General features: G+C 35.4%; 2 protein-coding genes across 4 annotated transcripts in view; both read left to right on the top strand.

Moving 5' to 3' along the window:
- Positions 1–18,615, top strand: part of RABGAP1L (RAB GTPase activating protein 1 like) — a 746,017-nt gene that overhangs the window by 260,654 nt on the left and 466,748 nt on the right. The window lies entirely within an intron of this gene.
- GPR52 (G protein-coupled receptor 52) lies at positions 14,318–17,426 on the top strand. The gene has a single exon (XM_039242378.1). It carries the CDS (start codon positions 14,563–14,565, stop codon positions 15,646–15,648), a length of 1,086 nt encoding a protein of 361 aa, XP_039098309.1. The 5' UTR covers positions 14,318–14,562; the 3' UTR covers positions 15,649–17,426.

Below are 18,615 nucleotides of genomic sequence, written 5' to 3'. Positions count from 1 at the left end.
TTTTCTTTAGCTTTACCTCTTTTTGACTAGTATTGCCAGAGTATTTAATTGTTATTATTAAAAGACATCTTTTGGGGTGCCTGGGTGGTTGAGTCGGTTGAGCGTCCAGCTCTTGATTTTGGCTCAAGTCATGATCTCGTGGTCATGAGATTGAGCCCCATGTTGGCTCTGTGCTGGGCATGAGGCTTGCTTGGGATTCTCTCTCTTCTTCTGCCCCTCCCCCATATTTGTGCTCATGTGTGCACAAGCGCCAGGCACACTCTCCCTGGATGGTTCGGTGGGGAGACATCTTTTGAATATCAACTATATGTGTCAGAGTTTTGAACTTTGAATAATATACCACATCATTTCATGGTGAGAAGTTCTTAACAATCACCACCAGTGTTGACTATAAGTATATTTTAATGTTACGTAAATATATGGCAATATAAAATTAAATATAAACTCTGTGTAATTTAAGTTCTCATGATCATAATATAATAGAAACAATAAAAATATATTTATGGTATTAGTACCAGTATAGCATGGTATTAATTTAATACTATGTAGTAGGTTATTTTCCTGAAAGTAAATTGCTGCTCACAGTATGAATGTGACCCTGATAGCTATGATGTGTTTTGCTTTTTGTTTTTGTTTTTTTTGAGCTTGGCTTAATTATGGGGCCGTGTGCTTTCAGATGATTCAGTTTTCCCAGCATAGTTTTCCAACCCACTTGGAAAACTTACTTGTATGGTATGATGTTGGGTCATGTGATCTTCACTTGGTGCATTATTTACATATTAAACCTCTTTATGTACTATTTTCTCAGCCTGCAACAAAGTAAGAACTAGTTGGCTCCAACACAATGGTTAATGCTTCAATAAATGTTGGCACCATATTGCATAACAATACTTTGTTATGAGATGGCAGTCAGATTATCAGAATCTACTTTTTTTTTTTAATTTTTTTTTTTTAATATTTTTATTTCTAGGACAGAGAGAGAGAGCGCGAGTAGGGTAGGGTCAGAGAGAGAGGGAGACACAGACTCTGAAACAGGCTCCAGGCTCTGAGCTGTCAGCACAGAACCCGACGCGGGGCTCGAACCCACGAACCGCGAGATCATGACCTAAGCGAAAGTCGGACGCTTAACCGACTAAGCCACCCAGGCGCCCCAGAATCTACTTTTTTGAGAGAGAGAGAGACAGAGAGAGAATGCACATACACATGTGTTGGGGAGGGGCAAAGGAAGAGTGGGGCAGAAGATCTGAAGCAGGCTCTGTGCTGACAGCAGAGAACCATATGTGGAGTTGAACTCATGAACCATGAGATCAAGAACTGAGCCGAAGTTGGACACTCAACTGACTGAGCCACCTAGGCAGCCCCAGAATCTAGTTCTAGTAAAGCTTTTAGATTTTTGTGGAAGTAAAATTGAAAATTAAAAAATATTAAGAGTATTTATGGACCACTAAGGTATATTCTCAAAGATTCCTTGTCCAGCTTGAGAAAAATTACAAAATGTAGAGTGTATACAGACACATAGACACTGTATATATGTGGCATGAACAAGTAGAAATTCAATAACTTATAAAATTAATCATGCAGGCACTACATGGATATAAATTACTACAGTGCCAAATATAATGATCAAATTAACTATTGAATAATTTTATTTTGGAGGTACAGTCTTAGCACTTAATACAAGTAGAAATTAAATTCCTTTTGTTTTGAGTGCTTATATTCCTTTTGTGATAAAAAAAATAAGGAAAAACAAGATTTTGCACAAATTAAGAATAAAGCAAGGCATTGCGGATCATTTACCTAAAGAACAATACCCAGTTATTCATTTTGTTTTTTTTTTAATTTGTTTATTTTTTTAATGTTTTATTTATTTCTGAGAGAGGGAGAGACAGCGTGAGTGGGGGAGGGTCAGAGAGAGAGGGAGACACAGAATCTAAAACAGGCTCCAGGCTCTGAGCTAGCTGTCAGCACAGAGCCCGATGTGGGGCTCGAACCCAAAAACCGTGAGATCATGACCTGAGCCAAAGTCGGACGCTTAACCGACTGAGCCACCCAGGCACCCCTAGTTATTCATTTTAATAAAAGGCAACATAATTATAATGGGCTCAGGATCAAAATAGTAGTGGTTATCACTAGTCATCTTCTTTACCAGGTGAGGCAGGTACGGGAAGAGATTGTGGTTTTGTAAGCATCCTGTTGCTGCAGAGGCAGCAAACTCCACAGGATATATAACTGGAGGCTTTCCATACCACCAAGTGCTGTCGCTCTCCCTTTCTGCACCTAAGGGAGATGAGGCCCACTTTCCCCCTGAGCCCAGTCTGAGCTTCTCAAGCGGTCTTTACTAGCTCACAGGATAAACCACAGTTAGTTTAAAAATAAGCCAATTGTTTAAAAAAAAAAGCCAATTGTTTTTAGGGGGGGGATATACTGAAAAAGAGATGGATAAAGAGTACAAAGAAAGCACAGGAGTTATGGAGAAACATTCATAGGGGTCTGTTCCCAGTCCATTCTCTTCAATACATAAATACTGGATCAACGTGCTCTGTTAGCACTATTTGTTACTACATTTGTTACCTGAATCTTGACCACTAGTTATTAGAAAGGAACAAGGGAAACTATGAAAGCAAAGACCTAGCCTTGATTTTCTAATGCAAAGCATGTAAATCTAAAATTTTAATTTATTACTTGACAATAAGCTATTTGTAAAAAAAAAAATATTTTTTCCAAGAAAAAAAATAAAATTTTAATTTCTTAATCTGGCGATCTCTGGGAAAACAGTCAGTTTATCTTACTTCCTCGTTTAAATCCTTCAAAGACTTTACCACTGTTTATAGGACCTTCATGAATTTTCTTCTGATAATCTTATTATATCCCTTCATTGCACTTTACATCCCAGTGATATTGACCTATTGTAGTTCGTTCTCTACTAGACTGTGACTTCTACGAGAAAAACTTCACATAGTATGTAGCATGCAATAGTCCTTCAGTAAAATTGTAATTTAATTGAACTCTAATTGGATGAATCTGGGCAAAGCACTTTGGCAGTGAGTAGATCTTTTTGACCTTTAGTGTATTCCAGAGTAGAAGAGGAAGATTAGAGATAAGAAGTATGTTAGAAGACCAGAAAATCCAGATTTTGCATGAATTCTGAATAGTTGAGTTCAATCAACATGCATTTATTGAGTAACCAACATTTCCTGCTACTCATGGAGTTTGGTAACTTGTATGATTATCAGAGTCACATTGTTGAGTATGTATAGAATGATGAGGAATATTAAAAAATATTTAAACTGTTAGGCTGAAGTTTTTGTTTTTTTGTTTTTTAATTAGGACTTTAGAGACAACTTGTAAAGATAAGAGCATGAGTATTTCAAGTTTTCTTTTGAAAACTGAGTCATAGATGTTGCTTTTCAAGCCAAGTAAAGGTTTGATTATTTTACACTTCATGGCTTTTTTAAAATTCTAGTTGCTATAACAACTTTGATATTTCTTTATTATTTTTAGCACTTCAGTTGCCATAACAATAAGATATCTTTAAAAAATAGCAATTTTCTTTTATAAGGGAAAAAATCTCTTCCAATTAAAAATGAATTTGAATCAACATTGCTATAATGTGAACCCATTATTCAAAATGTAATTGTGCTATTCTGTTTTCTTATAATTTTGACAGACTTTTGCAGGAGATGTTTTAAGGTTCAACTTTTACCTCTGTGTTTTTATTACTGTACAAAAATTAAAGACAGGTGGCTGTATTGAACCTTTTCTGTGACATGCTATTAATACTTGATGGGATTGCATTGATCTAAAAATCTTCTTAAACAATTTAATTTCCAGATTTGTTTCATAAAGTAAGAGAAGAACATGGCTGATGGATAGCTCTTATATGGAAGATGTAAGAAAGCTTGGAATTTCCTTTTCTCTTGTGTTATTTTTAAGTGTATTTATCATGTCTATTGCTATACTAAAACAGTTACCACTTCACTTATCTAGAAATAACTGACAACTCAGGCCTGAGCTACAGCATTTTATTCATAGAATAGTACTTCTGTTTACTCTTTGAGAAAAAATTCTCATAAGCTTTATTTCTGATAGCCTTTAAAAAATTAGGGATAGCAAATTAGAAGAGGAAAGAGGAGTGCTGCTATATTTGCTATGCAAACAGAGTTAGAAAATATGGAAGCTCCATTCTTTTCTGTGTGTCTGGTTCCTTGTAGAAATTAAACAAGTTTGTCTGTCTCTCTGTAAAAATAAAACCTGTGTATCTATATCTGTGTATACACATATGTGGACTCTAGTGGCTACAAAGGTGTGATGGTGATTATAAGGCAATCTTAATACTTGTTCTAATTGGTGTTAAGAATGATGATCCCAGCCTTTCAGGCAAAATTTAATTATGTTCAGAATTCTGAGTTTAAAAAGGCAGAGGAGATGTATATGATACATCTTATAAAGATTTAAATGTAAGATTTGATGGGGTGAACAAAACATCAAAAATTTGAAAAGAGAAAAATCCTCATTATTTGGAAATTGTGGCATCTGTGTAATCGAGGTTTTTATGGACTAAGCTTTGGTGATTTTTACAGTACAGTGTTAATAATCATATAAATTTCCTAAGATGCATGGTCATGTTCAGATAATGTATTTATATTAAAAATGTACTTTTTAAAGGGAATGTTGAGGGAGATGGAATTCAGTAGAAAGCAGAAACATTGTTACTAATTTCCTAGTCTCAGGTTATTTGTGGTGTAGTTTCTTAGGGAGAAATGATTAAAAAGAAAGTCTTTGATAGTTAAGAATATGCTTACTTTTACTCTCTGAGCTTTGAATGAGCTGCTGTGTGCTTTTTTTTATGGTTTATCTTTAATTTCTAGTTTTCATAACCAACCTTAAGAGATAGGTGTTACCTCCATTTTACAGATGGAAGCTGAGAAGTATGACATACCTACAGCGTCATAGTTAATAAGTGCTGCAGCCAGCATGCGTCTCCAAATCTGGCTCATTCTAAAGCCTGCACTGTCTTCTTTAAGTCATAATCTTTCCCAGTCTCCAAGTATAATAGACGTTTACTAAAGATAATAGCCCAACTTAAGGAAAATGAAAAGAAAGATCATACTATGCATGGTTTTATTTTTATTTTTTTTTACTCTGCACACTATTTTTGACTGATTAATTTGATTTTAATTATATCTTTTATTTGAGGGTTTCCCCCACTAAGAGTTAAACATGCATGTAGAGCTCCTGAGTGACTCAGTCAGTTAAGTGTCCGACTTCAACTCAGGTCATGATCTCGTGGTTTGTGGGTTTGAGCCCCGTATCTGGCTCTGAGCTGACAACTTGGAGCCTGGAGCCTGCTTCAGAATCTGTCTACCTCTCTCTCTGCCCCTCCCCTGCTTGTGTGTATTCTCTCTCTCTGTTAAAAATAAACATAAACAAAATAAAGATACATATAAATTAGTATTTTTTCCCTTCATTTTCCTTGTATCTGATTAAAGATCATGAAATCTCTCAAACTTTTTGCTTTCTTGGCCAGTTGTCTTAGATCCCGCCTAGCTGGGGCAGTCTCAGAGTGTTGTATAACTGGCATTTAATAGGAAGTCTTTTCTCACTCAGTGTCTCACTTGCATCTGGGCTGTTGTGTCTGTGAGTACAAACACTGAACCATGAGTCAGGTATCCTGATAGAGAGAGTGTGAAAGTAGGCACAGGATAGATTTACTTATTCTGTCTGTTCTTTTAGACATTCAGTAGTTCTCTTTCTTGCTTTGGAGGATTCTGGTATTTTTCGCTCAGGTGGTTTAGATATTTAATTTGGTGGTTTTACATTAAGAAATGGAACACTTGAAACACACAAGTGCAATCATAACTTTATCATTCTTTTTGGCCATAAGTTACATGTATGTGAAATTATAGACCTTAAATGTCACATTTTGATGAGTTTTGTTATGCATACATGCATGTTACCCATGGCTATCGAGATACACAATGTTTCCTATCATCTCTAAAAGTTTCCTTATACCTCTTGTTTGTCAACACACATCCACACCCACGAGGCAACTATGTTATTTCTTTCATCAAAAATTAGTTTCACGTATTTCAGAACTTCATTTATGGACATATTACAGTTTGTTTATCACTTTCCATGTTGATGGATATACGGGTTGTTTTCAGTTTTTGACTATTAAAAGTAAAACTGCGAGGTGCCTGAGTGGCTCAGTCAGTTAAGGGCCTGATGACTTCGGCTCAGGTCATGATCTCGCAGTTTAGAGTTCGAGCCCCACATTGGGTGCTGTGCTGACAGCTCAGAGCCTGGACCCTGTTTCAGACTCTGTCTCCCTCTCTCTCTGCCACTCCCTGCTCATGTTTGCTCACCCCCCACCCCGTCAAAAATAAACATTAAAAACATAAAAGTAAAGCTACTATGTACATTTTAATAAAGGTTATAGTTTAATATATGTTTTCATTTCTATTTGTTGGACCCAAGGAGTGGTAGGGTGGACTTGTTTAATGTTATAAGAAACTTCCAAACTTTCAAAGTTTTAAAAGTTGGGCCATTTTAAAGGATGTGGAGAAAAAGGAACATTCATGCACTGTTGGTTGGAAGGCAAACTGGTACAGCCACTGTGGAAAACAGTATGGAGGTTCCTCAAGAAGTTAAAAATAGAACTACCCTATGATCCAGCAATCATCTTACTCTTTATCTAAAATATACAAAAACACTAATTTGAAGAGATACACACACCCCTATATATGTAGCAGCATTATTTATAATAGCCAAATTATGGAAGCAGCTGAGTGGCCATCGAGTGATTGATGGATAAAGAACAGGTGATATACACACACACACACACACACACACAGGAATATTATTCATCCATAAAAAATAATGAAATCTTGATATTTGTAGTAACATGGATGGAGCTAGAGTATAATGCTAAGCAAAATAAGTCAGTTGGAGAAAGACGGATACCATATTTCGCCCATATGTGGAAGTTAAGAAACAAAGCAAGCAAAGGGACAAAAACAAAAAACAAGAGAGAGTTGCCAAGAAACAGACCCTTAACTATAGGGAACAAGCTGATGGAGGGGGTTGGGAGACGGGGGAAATAGGTGATGGGAGTTAGGAGGACACTTGCTGTGATGAGCACTCTGGGATGTATGGAAGTGTTGAATCACTATGTTGTACACCTGAAACTAATATAACACTGTAAAAAAATTTAAAAATTGGGCCATTTCACATTAACACTTACAGTTTATAAGAGTTTGACTCCTGCATTCTTACCAAAATTTAGTATTTGCAGTGTTTTACTTTTAGCCACTCTAGTGGGCATATAGTGATATCTGGCTGTGATTTTACTTTGTCTTTTCTTGATGACTGTTGATGCTGAGTGCTTTTTTATTTTCTTGATGGCCATTTCTTCCTTTGTGAAGTATCTATGAAAGCATTTCCTCATTTTTAATTGGGTTATTTGTATTTTTACTAACAAATTGTAGGAGTCTTCATATATTTTGGATACAGATTTTTTGTTAGATATATGTTTTGCTAATATTTACTTTCTGATTTTCTTTATGCTGTCTTTTGAAAAGCAGAATTTTAATTTCAAGTATAATTTATTATATTTGTATTATATATTGATATATATTACATATTGATATTGATATATTAATATATATATTTACTTTGATGTTATTTTCTGTATTTTAAGAAATTTTTGTCTATTTACATGTCGTGAAGATATTCTCCTTCTAGGATGTTTTCTTTAAGAAGCTTTATATTTATAGTCTTAGTTTTTATGTTTAGATATGATTATCTCAAATATATTTTTGTATATGGTATGAGGAAGGAATCTAAGTTCTTTGTCTCATTATCCAAATTTTTCTAGTAACATTTACTGAAAAGATATTCTTTTCCTCTTGACTTATTTTAAAGTCTGTTAAAATTCAGTTGTTAAGTGTGAGTTTATTTTTACTCTCTATTAGTGATTTATTTGTTTATCCTTATGCCAGTCTTGATGACTATGGCTGTATAGTAAGTCTTGAAGTCAGCTTGTGCCCATCTTCCAACTTGTAAAAGATCATTTCATAAGACTGTTTTAGCTACCCTAGGTTCTTTTTTGTTTACATATAAATTTTAGAATCACATAGAATCAACAAATAGCCATACATCCATAGATTAATTTGAGAAAAGCTAACATTCTTATTAATACTCTTGAGTCTTCTAATCCATAAAGGTAGTGTATCTTTCCATTTACTTACGACCTTTTCATTTTGTAGTTTTCAGGGTAGAGGTCTTATACATTTTTTGTTAAACTTATCCATATTTTCTGTTTTGGGGGGCCTATTGTAAATGGCTTGTTGCAGAATTTCATTTACTATAGTTTGTTGCAACTATCCAGAAATTCAGTGATTTTTGTATATTGCCTGTATTTGGACAAGATTTACCCATTAGTTCTAATAGTTTTGGGGGTAGATTTTTAAAGTGTTTCTTATGTAGGTAGTCTTGTGTTCCTTTTCTTGTATGGCTTAGCTATCTTTTTTTCTTGCCTGCTACTGACAGGGACCTCCAGTACAGAGGGAATGGAAGTGGCGAGAGCAGACATCTTTGCCTTGTTTTCTATCTTAAGAAGAAAATATTTACTCTTTCACCATTAAATATCACTCTAGCTATAGGATTTTCCATGGAGTGTCTTTATCAGATTGAGGAAGTTTTCTTCTGCAGTGCCACTCACTTAAGAGTTGTGAAATATTTGCAGTTGTTAATAACTTGTCTCCTAATGAAATAAAGTTAATAATGTAAACTTGCTTTCTATCCTTGAGAGATCACTAAATCAGTGGATTGTAATATATGCTACTTCAGAGGAGTTTTTAGACCATTTAGACCAAATTGCTCTGATAGAACATTTAAAATACATTGATACTGCATTTTGCAGCATTTGTCATTCTTAAAAATAAGTAAATAATCATTATCTCCTGCTAGATAGGATTTTTCAAAGCTCTAGTCAGATATTCATATGGGTTTAGGGAGAGGTATAGATGAATATTATTGCCCTTAATTTGAATATGTTAGGAGGCTAATTATTCTTACTCTACAATTTGGTTATATATTTTACAGCTTTCTTGTGAAGCTTGTATGTCATTCAAGGGGTATTGCAAGGAACTTTGTGTATTCTGAGGTTCACAGAAACTGGTTATTAATGTTTTACTTTCTTATAGACTTTTTGAGCTATTTTTATGTTTTTTACATTAAAGTTTTGTAAACATATACTTGTTTAGCTCCAGTTTTATGCCCAATGGTTTAAATTAGGCACTTAAGATATAATGAAGAACAAATCAGTTATTACTCCCTTCTTGGGGATTGCAGAATATTCAGGAAGACAAAATTGAATGAAATAGATCATTATAAATTATGATAAGTGTAGAATCTGGTCTAATCTGGGAATTCAAGGAAGGTATCTGTGAGGAAGTGGTATTTGAACTAATTCTGAAGGTTACATCTATATTAACTAAAACAAGTGTGATGGCATAGTAAGCAGCAGGTGTAAATGTCCTGAGGCGGTAGAGTGCGTAGCAAACATGTAGGACAGGGTGATGGGTAAAATAAGGGAAGGCAGAGCCGGGTTAGCTAATCCTAAACAATACAGAAAAGAAGTAAGATTGGATCAGTATGTGGAGAACAGATTTTATAGGACCTGTTAGGATTTTATCTTAAGGGCAGTGTGAAACCACTGAAGTATTTTAAAAGGGGAGTGATAACATCTGGCTTGCATTTTGGAAGGAAGATTCTGTCTGTACATAATGGATTGAAGAGAGGCCATAGACAGCTCATGAGGACTGCGCCGGAAGCCACTGCATGTGCTCCCACACAAGATAATTCAAGCTTGCTTAGGGTAGTGACAGCAGAGATAGGGAAGAGTTAATAGATGGGAGGAGTAGTTGAAGAAATAGATAAATTCTGAATGCATACACCTTTTTTGTACCTTTACAACTGGATAAAAAACCCCTTTAGTTCTGTATATGTTTACTTTTTACAGTAGTTCTCCTGGATAATCATCACCTCCTGTTTATCTTATCTAGCATTGATAGTGACGTCCCTCTCTCACTCTGCTATTTAGCTCCTGTTGATTGGTTGCCTGAAATGCTTGGATGTTTAATAATGAAATATTGATGCATATAAAAGAATATATAAAACTTAAGTACACGTAAAAACTCAAGCACCTGTGATGTGTCATCTTAAAAAGCTATAGTTTTAGCTGTTAGAAGTAATTCTGAAGTATCCCAAAGAATAATTCCTCTTCTATATTTCCCAACTAGCATTCATCAGTTGAAAGGAGAGGGAGGTGGTTGACAATGATTGCAGTAAGAATGGCAATAATAAAATACTTAATGACCCCTAACATGAAGAGAATTATGCCTAATTTAAAAACAAACAATGATTTATGTAATGAGCAATGTTAATATATGATATTAATGCTTTTTTGTTATTAAAGCTTCACATTATAAATTAGTTCCTATTATAATCAAATTATAAAGAAGGTAGAAAGGGAGAAAAATGAGGGACCAGTAGAGCAAGTCAGTGTCTAAAAAGAAGAAAATTATCTTATGAGAACTGCTGAAGCTTTTTCTGGAAGTTGGTAGAAAGAAAGAAGAAAGGTTAGTGGATCAAAGGCTCTACTTGAACTCTCTCATATTATCGTTTGCCTTTGGAAGCACGTACAATTATGGATTATTTAGAGTATTTGTAGACTCAAATCCCTGTCAGTGATTAGTTTTGGGAAATAAATGTGTCAAACCAAAGCGATCTAGTATTTGAATTTCCCTATGAGATTTTTTTTTTGCCATTTCTCTGATTTTAGAAATATTACATTCAAAACTATTTTAAAAATATGTAAAGCCTATCCTTGTAAAAGGTTTATTTAATATGGAGATGGGACCTGTCTATATTCATGAATACTTATCAAATGTAATTTTTATTTTGAATATTTATTATTATTATAAATGAGAATGTTAGTTAAATCCAATCTTGCTTGATTTTAATGCTTTTAGGTATCCCTAAAGGTCAAACTACTTTCCTTGTAAAATAGGACTTTCTAGTCTTTTGTATTATATATTTAAATATTCTCTTTCAAACCTCAAGATGGTACTCATTCTGTGATTGTTATCTAACTTGTTTTATAAATTAATTCTGGTAATGAAAAATGCACTTCCATTCTTTCTCTATTTCACCTCAACCCCTGAAGATTTTTGACAGTAATATGGTCTTCCTTCCTTAAGGCAGTTTAGCATGGAGGAAAGAATAGGGTTTTCTGTTCTTTAGAAATCAGTTTTGGAATCCAAAATAGTTATTCTTAGACATTACCTTACTGGCAGCCATCAGTGGAAAGGAAAGGGAAGGAGAGGGCTTATCAATATGGTGTTAGGAATGACAATTTTGACCTGTTTCAAGGCTAGTTTCATGACTCTTGGAGGCAAGTTATACTTACTTAGCTTCTCTAGTACCCATCTTCTTCCTTTGGAAGATGATAATGATGGGTACCTACTCCATAAAGATTTAAGGTTTTTATAGAGAGGAAAATATATAAAGCACTTAGCATAATGCTTGGCACACAGAATGTGCTCAACAGATGTTAGTTATCTTCCATTTTCATCTTAATTTCCCTTATTTAATTCTGAAATAATTTGTAAATTAATTCTAAGTCACTTCAAAGAAGAGTGCTGATCCCATATGAAATACACTTAAAGCAAAATGTTTGTCTCTGTAAGTGAAAATAGGAATGTTTTTAACCTCCCTCATATAAAGTAGCTTAATTTGCTCTCTTCTCACTTGGGTATGGTTAGCTCAGTCACTGTATGACAGAGTTCTTTGACTCTGAGTGTTTTTCATAGTAAGATAAAAAGTGGAGTAAACAGTCATTCTACTTATTTCTAATGCCTACTTTTCAAAGTTCATATTTGACCTTAAATATTTCCCCAAATAGATTTTAGCATAGAGGTGTTAGTTCCAATGTTTTGTTTATACAGTTAAATACATCAGATTCAGCAATTTAGTGTGGGTGTGGCAGGGATTAGAGAGAATATTAAATGACTTAACTTCTTTAATCAAAATATATCTATATTTTAGGGAGTAAAAATAGTAGCTATATCATTTGAGTTCATGAAGTCTTAGCTGATTTTTAATAATTAATACGTTTTTTCTGCCAGTGAGCATTAGATTACTGCTGACTTTTTAGTGTCATAGTACCTTGTGGTAGTTTCTCTACAGGGTTTAAAGGTGTATCCCAGTGTTTTTTTGTTTTTGTTTTTTTGTTTTCTTGTTTTTTACTGTCCTTTCCATAGGAATTAATCTTTATAAATGCTACAAGGAGACTACCTCTAGAGATTCATACGTGCCATTAATATGTTATAAGGATCGGTCAGTCCCATTGTCTTCTTTTGTCAATCTTGATCGGAGCTTACCGAGTAAGTCTATAAGCCTGCATGTGCCTGGCAACTGTTACCTAGTGACAGTTTCAGCTGCAGTAGCCATTGGCTGTGCTGTTGATTGGGGCAGGAGGACCGAGTCACCTTTCTGATGGTGAGTTCTGCATCAGCTCAGGATGAGGAGGAGAGGAGCAGGGCTCCGGCTCAGGCGGAGGCAGTGATACTGAGAGATTGTGAAGAACATAGCGACAGCATCCTGGTAACTGCATCACAGTAAATCGGACTTCTGAATCAAGCAGCCCAGCCTAGCAGCTGATAAGAGTGAATGTAGGTGAGAAGCATTGCCTTATTCCTGTAAGAAGAGAACTATTTTGTGATAAGTAAAACTAGGAATGTGCAAGGAGGAATATCCTGTGGCTATTATAAAAGAAGGACTTCCCTGAATGACTTGGTGGTGCACGAGAAAATAACTTTCAGAGAAGAATGCTTTCTGTTAAGCTGCTGCTTTGTTCCTGAAGGAAATGTTTTTATTTCTAATGCATGTTACTTCTTCAAGAGGTATGACAACAAAGACTGACAAGAAACTCTCTGAAATAACTGCACTTTTCAAAAGATTTTTGATAAATGTTAACCTGATAACAGAATGACCTTGGAAGCCTTTTGGATGGATTCTGTCCTGCAAGCCTTTCAGTATTTCAAACTCTAGGATTTAAACTCATCTTGATGCTTTAGAGGTATTTTAAAATTAGTCCATCTTATAACCTACCTAATGACCCCTGTATTAATTGAGCACTTGTTCAAAATAGAAAACAGAAATAGAAGAGGCATTTTCATAACATATGGCTGCTGTATAACTGCAAGTATAGCAAACAAGGTAATTTTCCACTTTCAGAAGATTTAGTCGAAGTAATGATTTAATGTGTTAATCCTCTGATGAAAGTAGAAGAGAATAGAAACAGACTACGAAGCCTACTGGAAATGCCTAAGTAATAAATAATGGCAGCATTTCTAGTCAAATGAACTTAGACTATATAGGAAAGTTTCTATTGTTTAAATTTCATATATATGTGAGGTATAGGTGTGGTTGCAAAGGTGAGAAATAACTTGGAGCTGTGTATTTATTATTCCATTAGAAGGAACGTGGCATATCAGATAATGAAAGTTATTTTCAATTATTGATGCTGAAATTAATAACATTTATTTTCCTTTTGAAAAGGAAAAAGTATAAATTACATGTAGCACCAGTAATTGTAATGGACTGAAACTGTTTTCATCTGAGTGCTTTAAAGATTGCATGCAGAATTAAAACTTTACAGTTTATCATGTCTTGTCAGGTGTTAACCCATTGCATATTATCTTCCCTACTGGAAATATGCTTTCATTTCCAGTTATAGGGCAGTCTGGAATCTGTTACCCCTGTTCTGCTCCTTTGTGCCCAAGTAGAGCTGAGTCGTTTAGAATTAACCTTGTGTGCATGTGTGTGTGGAGATTTAGCTTTTTTGAGAAGTGAAAAATAGATCATAAAGTTGATCTATCAGCATCAAACCCTGAACTGAGCCCAAAGACACTCTTTGCCGCAATGAACTTTTTCTTAGATTTGCAACTAGATCTTAGATCTTAATTATTTGAAACTGTAAAATATGAATCCAGTTCTCATGATAGATGAAGTAGGAAGCCTGAGCCAATTTAAGACTCCCTCCTCCCTCATTATTTCTAGTTGATCCCTAAGAAACTACCTTTTCGATGAGACCAAACAGTCCACAAAGTCTTTTCTTCTCTTGGCAATTGAGGTTTTTTTCTTTTTACAGATTTGATTTTTCATAGTTCAAGGTAATAGATCCATTTTCTCTAGAAGTGCCTTGTGTCGTCAAAAAGTTGTTTGGGAGAGCATCAGAGGAAGCTAATCAGTGACCTTTTCTCACCTCCTTTCTAGCTTATTTCCCTTTCTCTCCCCCCAAAGTTGAGACGTGTCACTGCTGCACTGAGACTGATGAAGAGGCTTGAGTACTTTCTGGGATGCTCGGCTGTGACAGAAGCACTGCCACTATCTACCAAAGCTGGTCCCAAGACATTCATGTGTAGAGTTTAACACATGCTGGACAGGGCACCTGCTTGCTGGAGCCAAGGCTACATGTTCCCTTAATTCCAAGCCATGAATGAATCCAGGTGGACTGAATGGAGCCTCCTGAACATGAGCAGTGGCATTGTGAATGTGTCTGAACGTCACTCCTGCCCACTTGGATTTGGCTACTACAGTGCGGTGGATGTGTGCATCTTTGAGACCGTTGTTATTGTCTTGCTGACATTTCTAATCATTGCTGGGAATTTAACGGTCATCTTTGTGTTTCACTGTGCTCCACTGTTACACCACTACACTACCAGCTATTTTATTCAGACAATGGCATATGCTGATCTTTTCGTTGGAGTTAGCTGCTTGGTTCCTACTCTCTCACTTCTTCACTACTCCACAGGTATCCATGAGTCATTGACTTGCCAGGTTTTTGGATATATCATCTCGGTTCTAAAAAGTGTTTCTATGGCATGCCTTGCTTGCATAAGTGTGGATCGCTATCTTGCAATAACCAAGCCTCTTTCCTACAATCAACTGGTCACTCCTTGTCGCCTGAGAATTTGCATTATTTTAATCTGGATCTACTCTTGCCTCATTTTCTTGCCTTCCTTTTTTGGCTGGGGGAAACCAGGGTACCACGGTGACATTTTTGAATGGTGTGCCACCTCTTGGCTCACCAGCGCCTATTTTACTGGCTTTATTGTTTGTTTACTTTATGCTCCTGCCGCCTTTGTGGTCTGCTTCACTTACTTCCACATTTTCAAAATTTGCCGGCAGCACACCAAAGAGATAAATGATCGGAGGGCCCGATTTCCTAGACATGAGGTGGGTGCCTCTGGGGAGACTGGACACAGCCCTGACCGTCGCTACGCCATGGTTTTGTTTCGGATAACCAGTGTGTTTTACATGCTGTGGCTCCCTTATATAATTTACTTTCTTCTGGAAAGCTCCCGGGTCTTAGACAATCCAACAGTATCCTTCCTAACAACCTGGCTTGCTATAAGTAATAGTTTTTGTAACTGTGTAATATACAGCCTTTCCAACAGTGTTTTCCGGCTAGGCCTCCGAAGACTGTCCAGGACAATGTGTACATCTTGTATGTGTGTGAAGGATCAGGAAGCACAAGACCCCAAACCTAGGAAACGGGCTAATTCCTGCTCCATTTGAAGAGAACTATACGTAAATCCAGTGTAATCTGACAGGGGTTTTGGATTGTATTCTTGATTCTTCTGGAAGTTTGCCACTAGAGAAATATTTACTTGAATAGTTGACTATGAGATGAAAGGACTAAAGATTTCTCTTTTTTTCTTTTCTTTTTCCACAGTAGTGGGGGAGGGGGAGCTAGAGAAAAGAACGTATGGAGGGTAATCTCATGAGATAACTATGGTATGTGAGTATATGTGTACAGTAATAGCAAAATTAAGCACTGAAGATGAAAAAAGTATTGAACAAAATATCTCAGATCTTCCACAGGACACGAGCAAAGCCCCTCGGCATCTCTGTCCTCTCTGAGCTCTCTCCTCTGTCTTTGCCTCTCATTCTGTCTGTCTCTCCCACTCTTTTTGTGTTTGTGGAAATTACTTACATAAATTGTCCTTTATAGAAGAATGCTACATATTATATATGTAGCAAAGTACAATTTTTTGCATCAAAGTATACTCTTAAACGTACTAATCTGCAGCCCATAAGTGGTCTCTCCATGAAGGATGCATAGTAAGCATTGTATTTTATTACCTGCCACATAACCCTTTGCTTGTGTTTTTACAATATTCACAGTGCAAATTGTCTGCTATAAAAAAAAAGAAACAGTATTTTTGTTTCTTCTGGGTAAAATTATGCGTACCCACCTTCCACCCCCTTTCTAACAGCCTGCTATTTTTTTTCTTCCATTTTTCATGAGCTGCATCCTTTGGTACCTTAATCCCAAAGTGTCTTAGCTAATGAAAGAATTTACTATATAAAGCAATCATAATGTTAAATAATCTATTCCTTCCAACAAAGGTTGTTTGAGATATCATGTTAAATATTTTTAATAGCTTTTGTATACATTTTTATCTGGTTCCTTTCCAATTAGCTCATGTGCCCGAGTGGTATCTTTTTTTGCTATAATAAAGCTTTGTTTTTCTTTAAGGAAATCCACAAATAATTCTAACGCAGATTTCAGAATATTCACCCAGAAGTGAGGTATTATTCTTCAAGCCACATAGTGTGCCCTCCCACTTTTTTCCCCCTTAATAGTAAATATTAACCTTTTTGTGTTAGGTCTACAAAGTTAGTGTTGCGTCCACCAATCATTTGTGTGATATGTATTTGCATATACTATTTTTTTTTACAACAAAGAAAATGTAAATTATATTATATGATCTGTGCCTAATGTTTTCTTAGCACAATACATAGATCAATGTTGCTTAACTCATCAACATTGGAAAAAATATACAAAAACTTGGAAGAGAAAAATACTTTTGTGTAGTTGTTATTTAGATATTTATATTAGACCAAGCTGCATTCTTAGTACTGCTGAGAATACAATATACTTAATTATTAAATACAGGTAAGAGCTGTCAGTATTTCTTTTTGTAATCTGTTTTCATACACAGAGATTAAATTAACTTATTTTTTAGTGTGCTACATGGAATTGTATAATAAATTGTCAGGGGTTTAGATGTAGCAAAATGGCATTTGGGGAATTAGTAGTGAAGCAGGTGTGAGTGGTAAAACATCTAAATCTTACTTTTTTATTATAAGTTTCCTGCCTGACAGATATTTTAAAGTTTATATCAGACTACTGAGTATTTTTCTTCTCAGCATTTTGATTCCTTTGTTCTATGAAATGCATTTAAGAAATGTGCCTATGACTTCAAATTGGAAGCCAAGTGTGTTTGCACACGAGTGGTTTGACTTCAGAGGTCCATTAGTGGAAATGTCATCATTTTATTGAGGTTGTTCTGAACCCATGTATATTTTTAAACATGTAAAGAAAGGTTTAAAATAAAGAATAAAGTAGTATTCTATGTATCAAAATCAGACTTTGTTTCAGTTTCATAAAACCATTCACTTAGGGTCAAAATGTAATTGTTTCACGTTTCTGTGGTTTGGGTTGTTTATATTAATTCTTGCCCTCTGTTGGCAAGTGGCATTTTGGATATTTGAAATGAGCCTTTTAAGTTCAGACCAGGTAAAGGAAAATAAATTTCAAGAAAGCATAATACTACTAACTTTTTGGCTGTCACAAACAGAATAGTCAACATTATATGTATTATTTGGGAACCAGAATTTGGTTCTTTAGATTGGTGTGTAAATATAGCTCCAAAGCACTCAATAGATAGTCTGTAGAGAAAGCTTGAGTCTGTGTTTATTACATTTTCCTCTTCTGGCTTTTCCTCATGATAATTAATAATGACAATTATGTGTCAAGTTTTAAACACTGTTTTTTTAAAAAATCTTTAATGTTTATTTTTGAGAGAGAGAGAGAAGAGGAGGGGAGGGGAAGAGAGACAGAGGGAGACACAGAATCCAGAGCAGGCTAGGCTCTGAGCTATCAGCACAGAGCCCGACACAGGGCTCGAACTCACAAACCTTGAGATCATGACCTGAGCCAAAGTCGGACACTCAACTGACTGAGCCACCCAAGTACCCCGACACTGTGTTAAGTTATATATATATATTATATAATTATAATATAATATATTTATATTATATTATATTTTATATATAAATATAATATTTATATAATATATATAATAACATTTAATCCTCAGTACACCCCTTTCAGGTACATACTGTTATTATTCTCATCCTAGAGACCAGAAACTCAAGAAGGGTGATTGACACAGGGTCACTCAGTTCCTCCCCACAGGTTCATTCATATTTAGCTGGGTTGGAGCCAAAGCCTACACACTTAACCAGTCTGCTTCACCGCTTTTCTGTTTTTCTTCAAAAGCCTTTAAACCTTTGTACCTGTCTATACCTTTTCCTTATAAATTTCTCTGAGTTTTATTTTTTTCCTCACCTAAATCTTTTGCTGTAGTCCTTTCTATACCTTGTGATATCTTTTTCCTCACTCTTACAAATATCTTTTATTAAAACAGCAATGTGGTAAGCCCAAACTTGCCAGTTTAGCCTATAATCAAACTG

The sequence above is a fragment of the Hyaena hyaena genome, unplaced genomic scaffold (assembly GCF_003009895.1).
Source record: "Hyaena hyaena isolate Hyena2069 unplaced genomic scaffold, ASM300989v1 scaffold_209, whole genome shotgun sequence".
Taxonomy (NCBI): Eukaryota; Metazoa; Chordata; class Mammalia; order Carnivora; family Hyaenidae; genus Hyaena; species Hyaena hyaena.
This window is presented reverse-complemented; position numbering and strand designations above follow the sequence as displayed.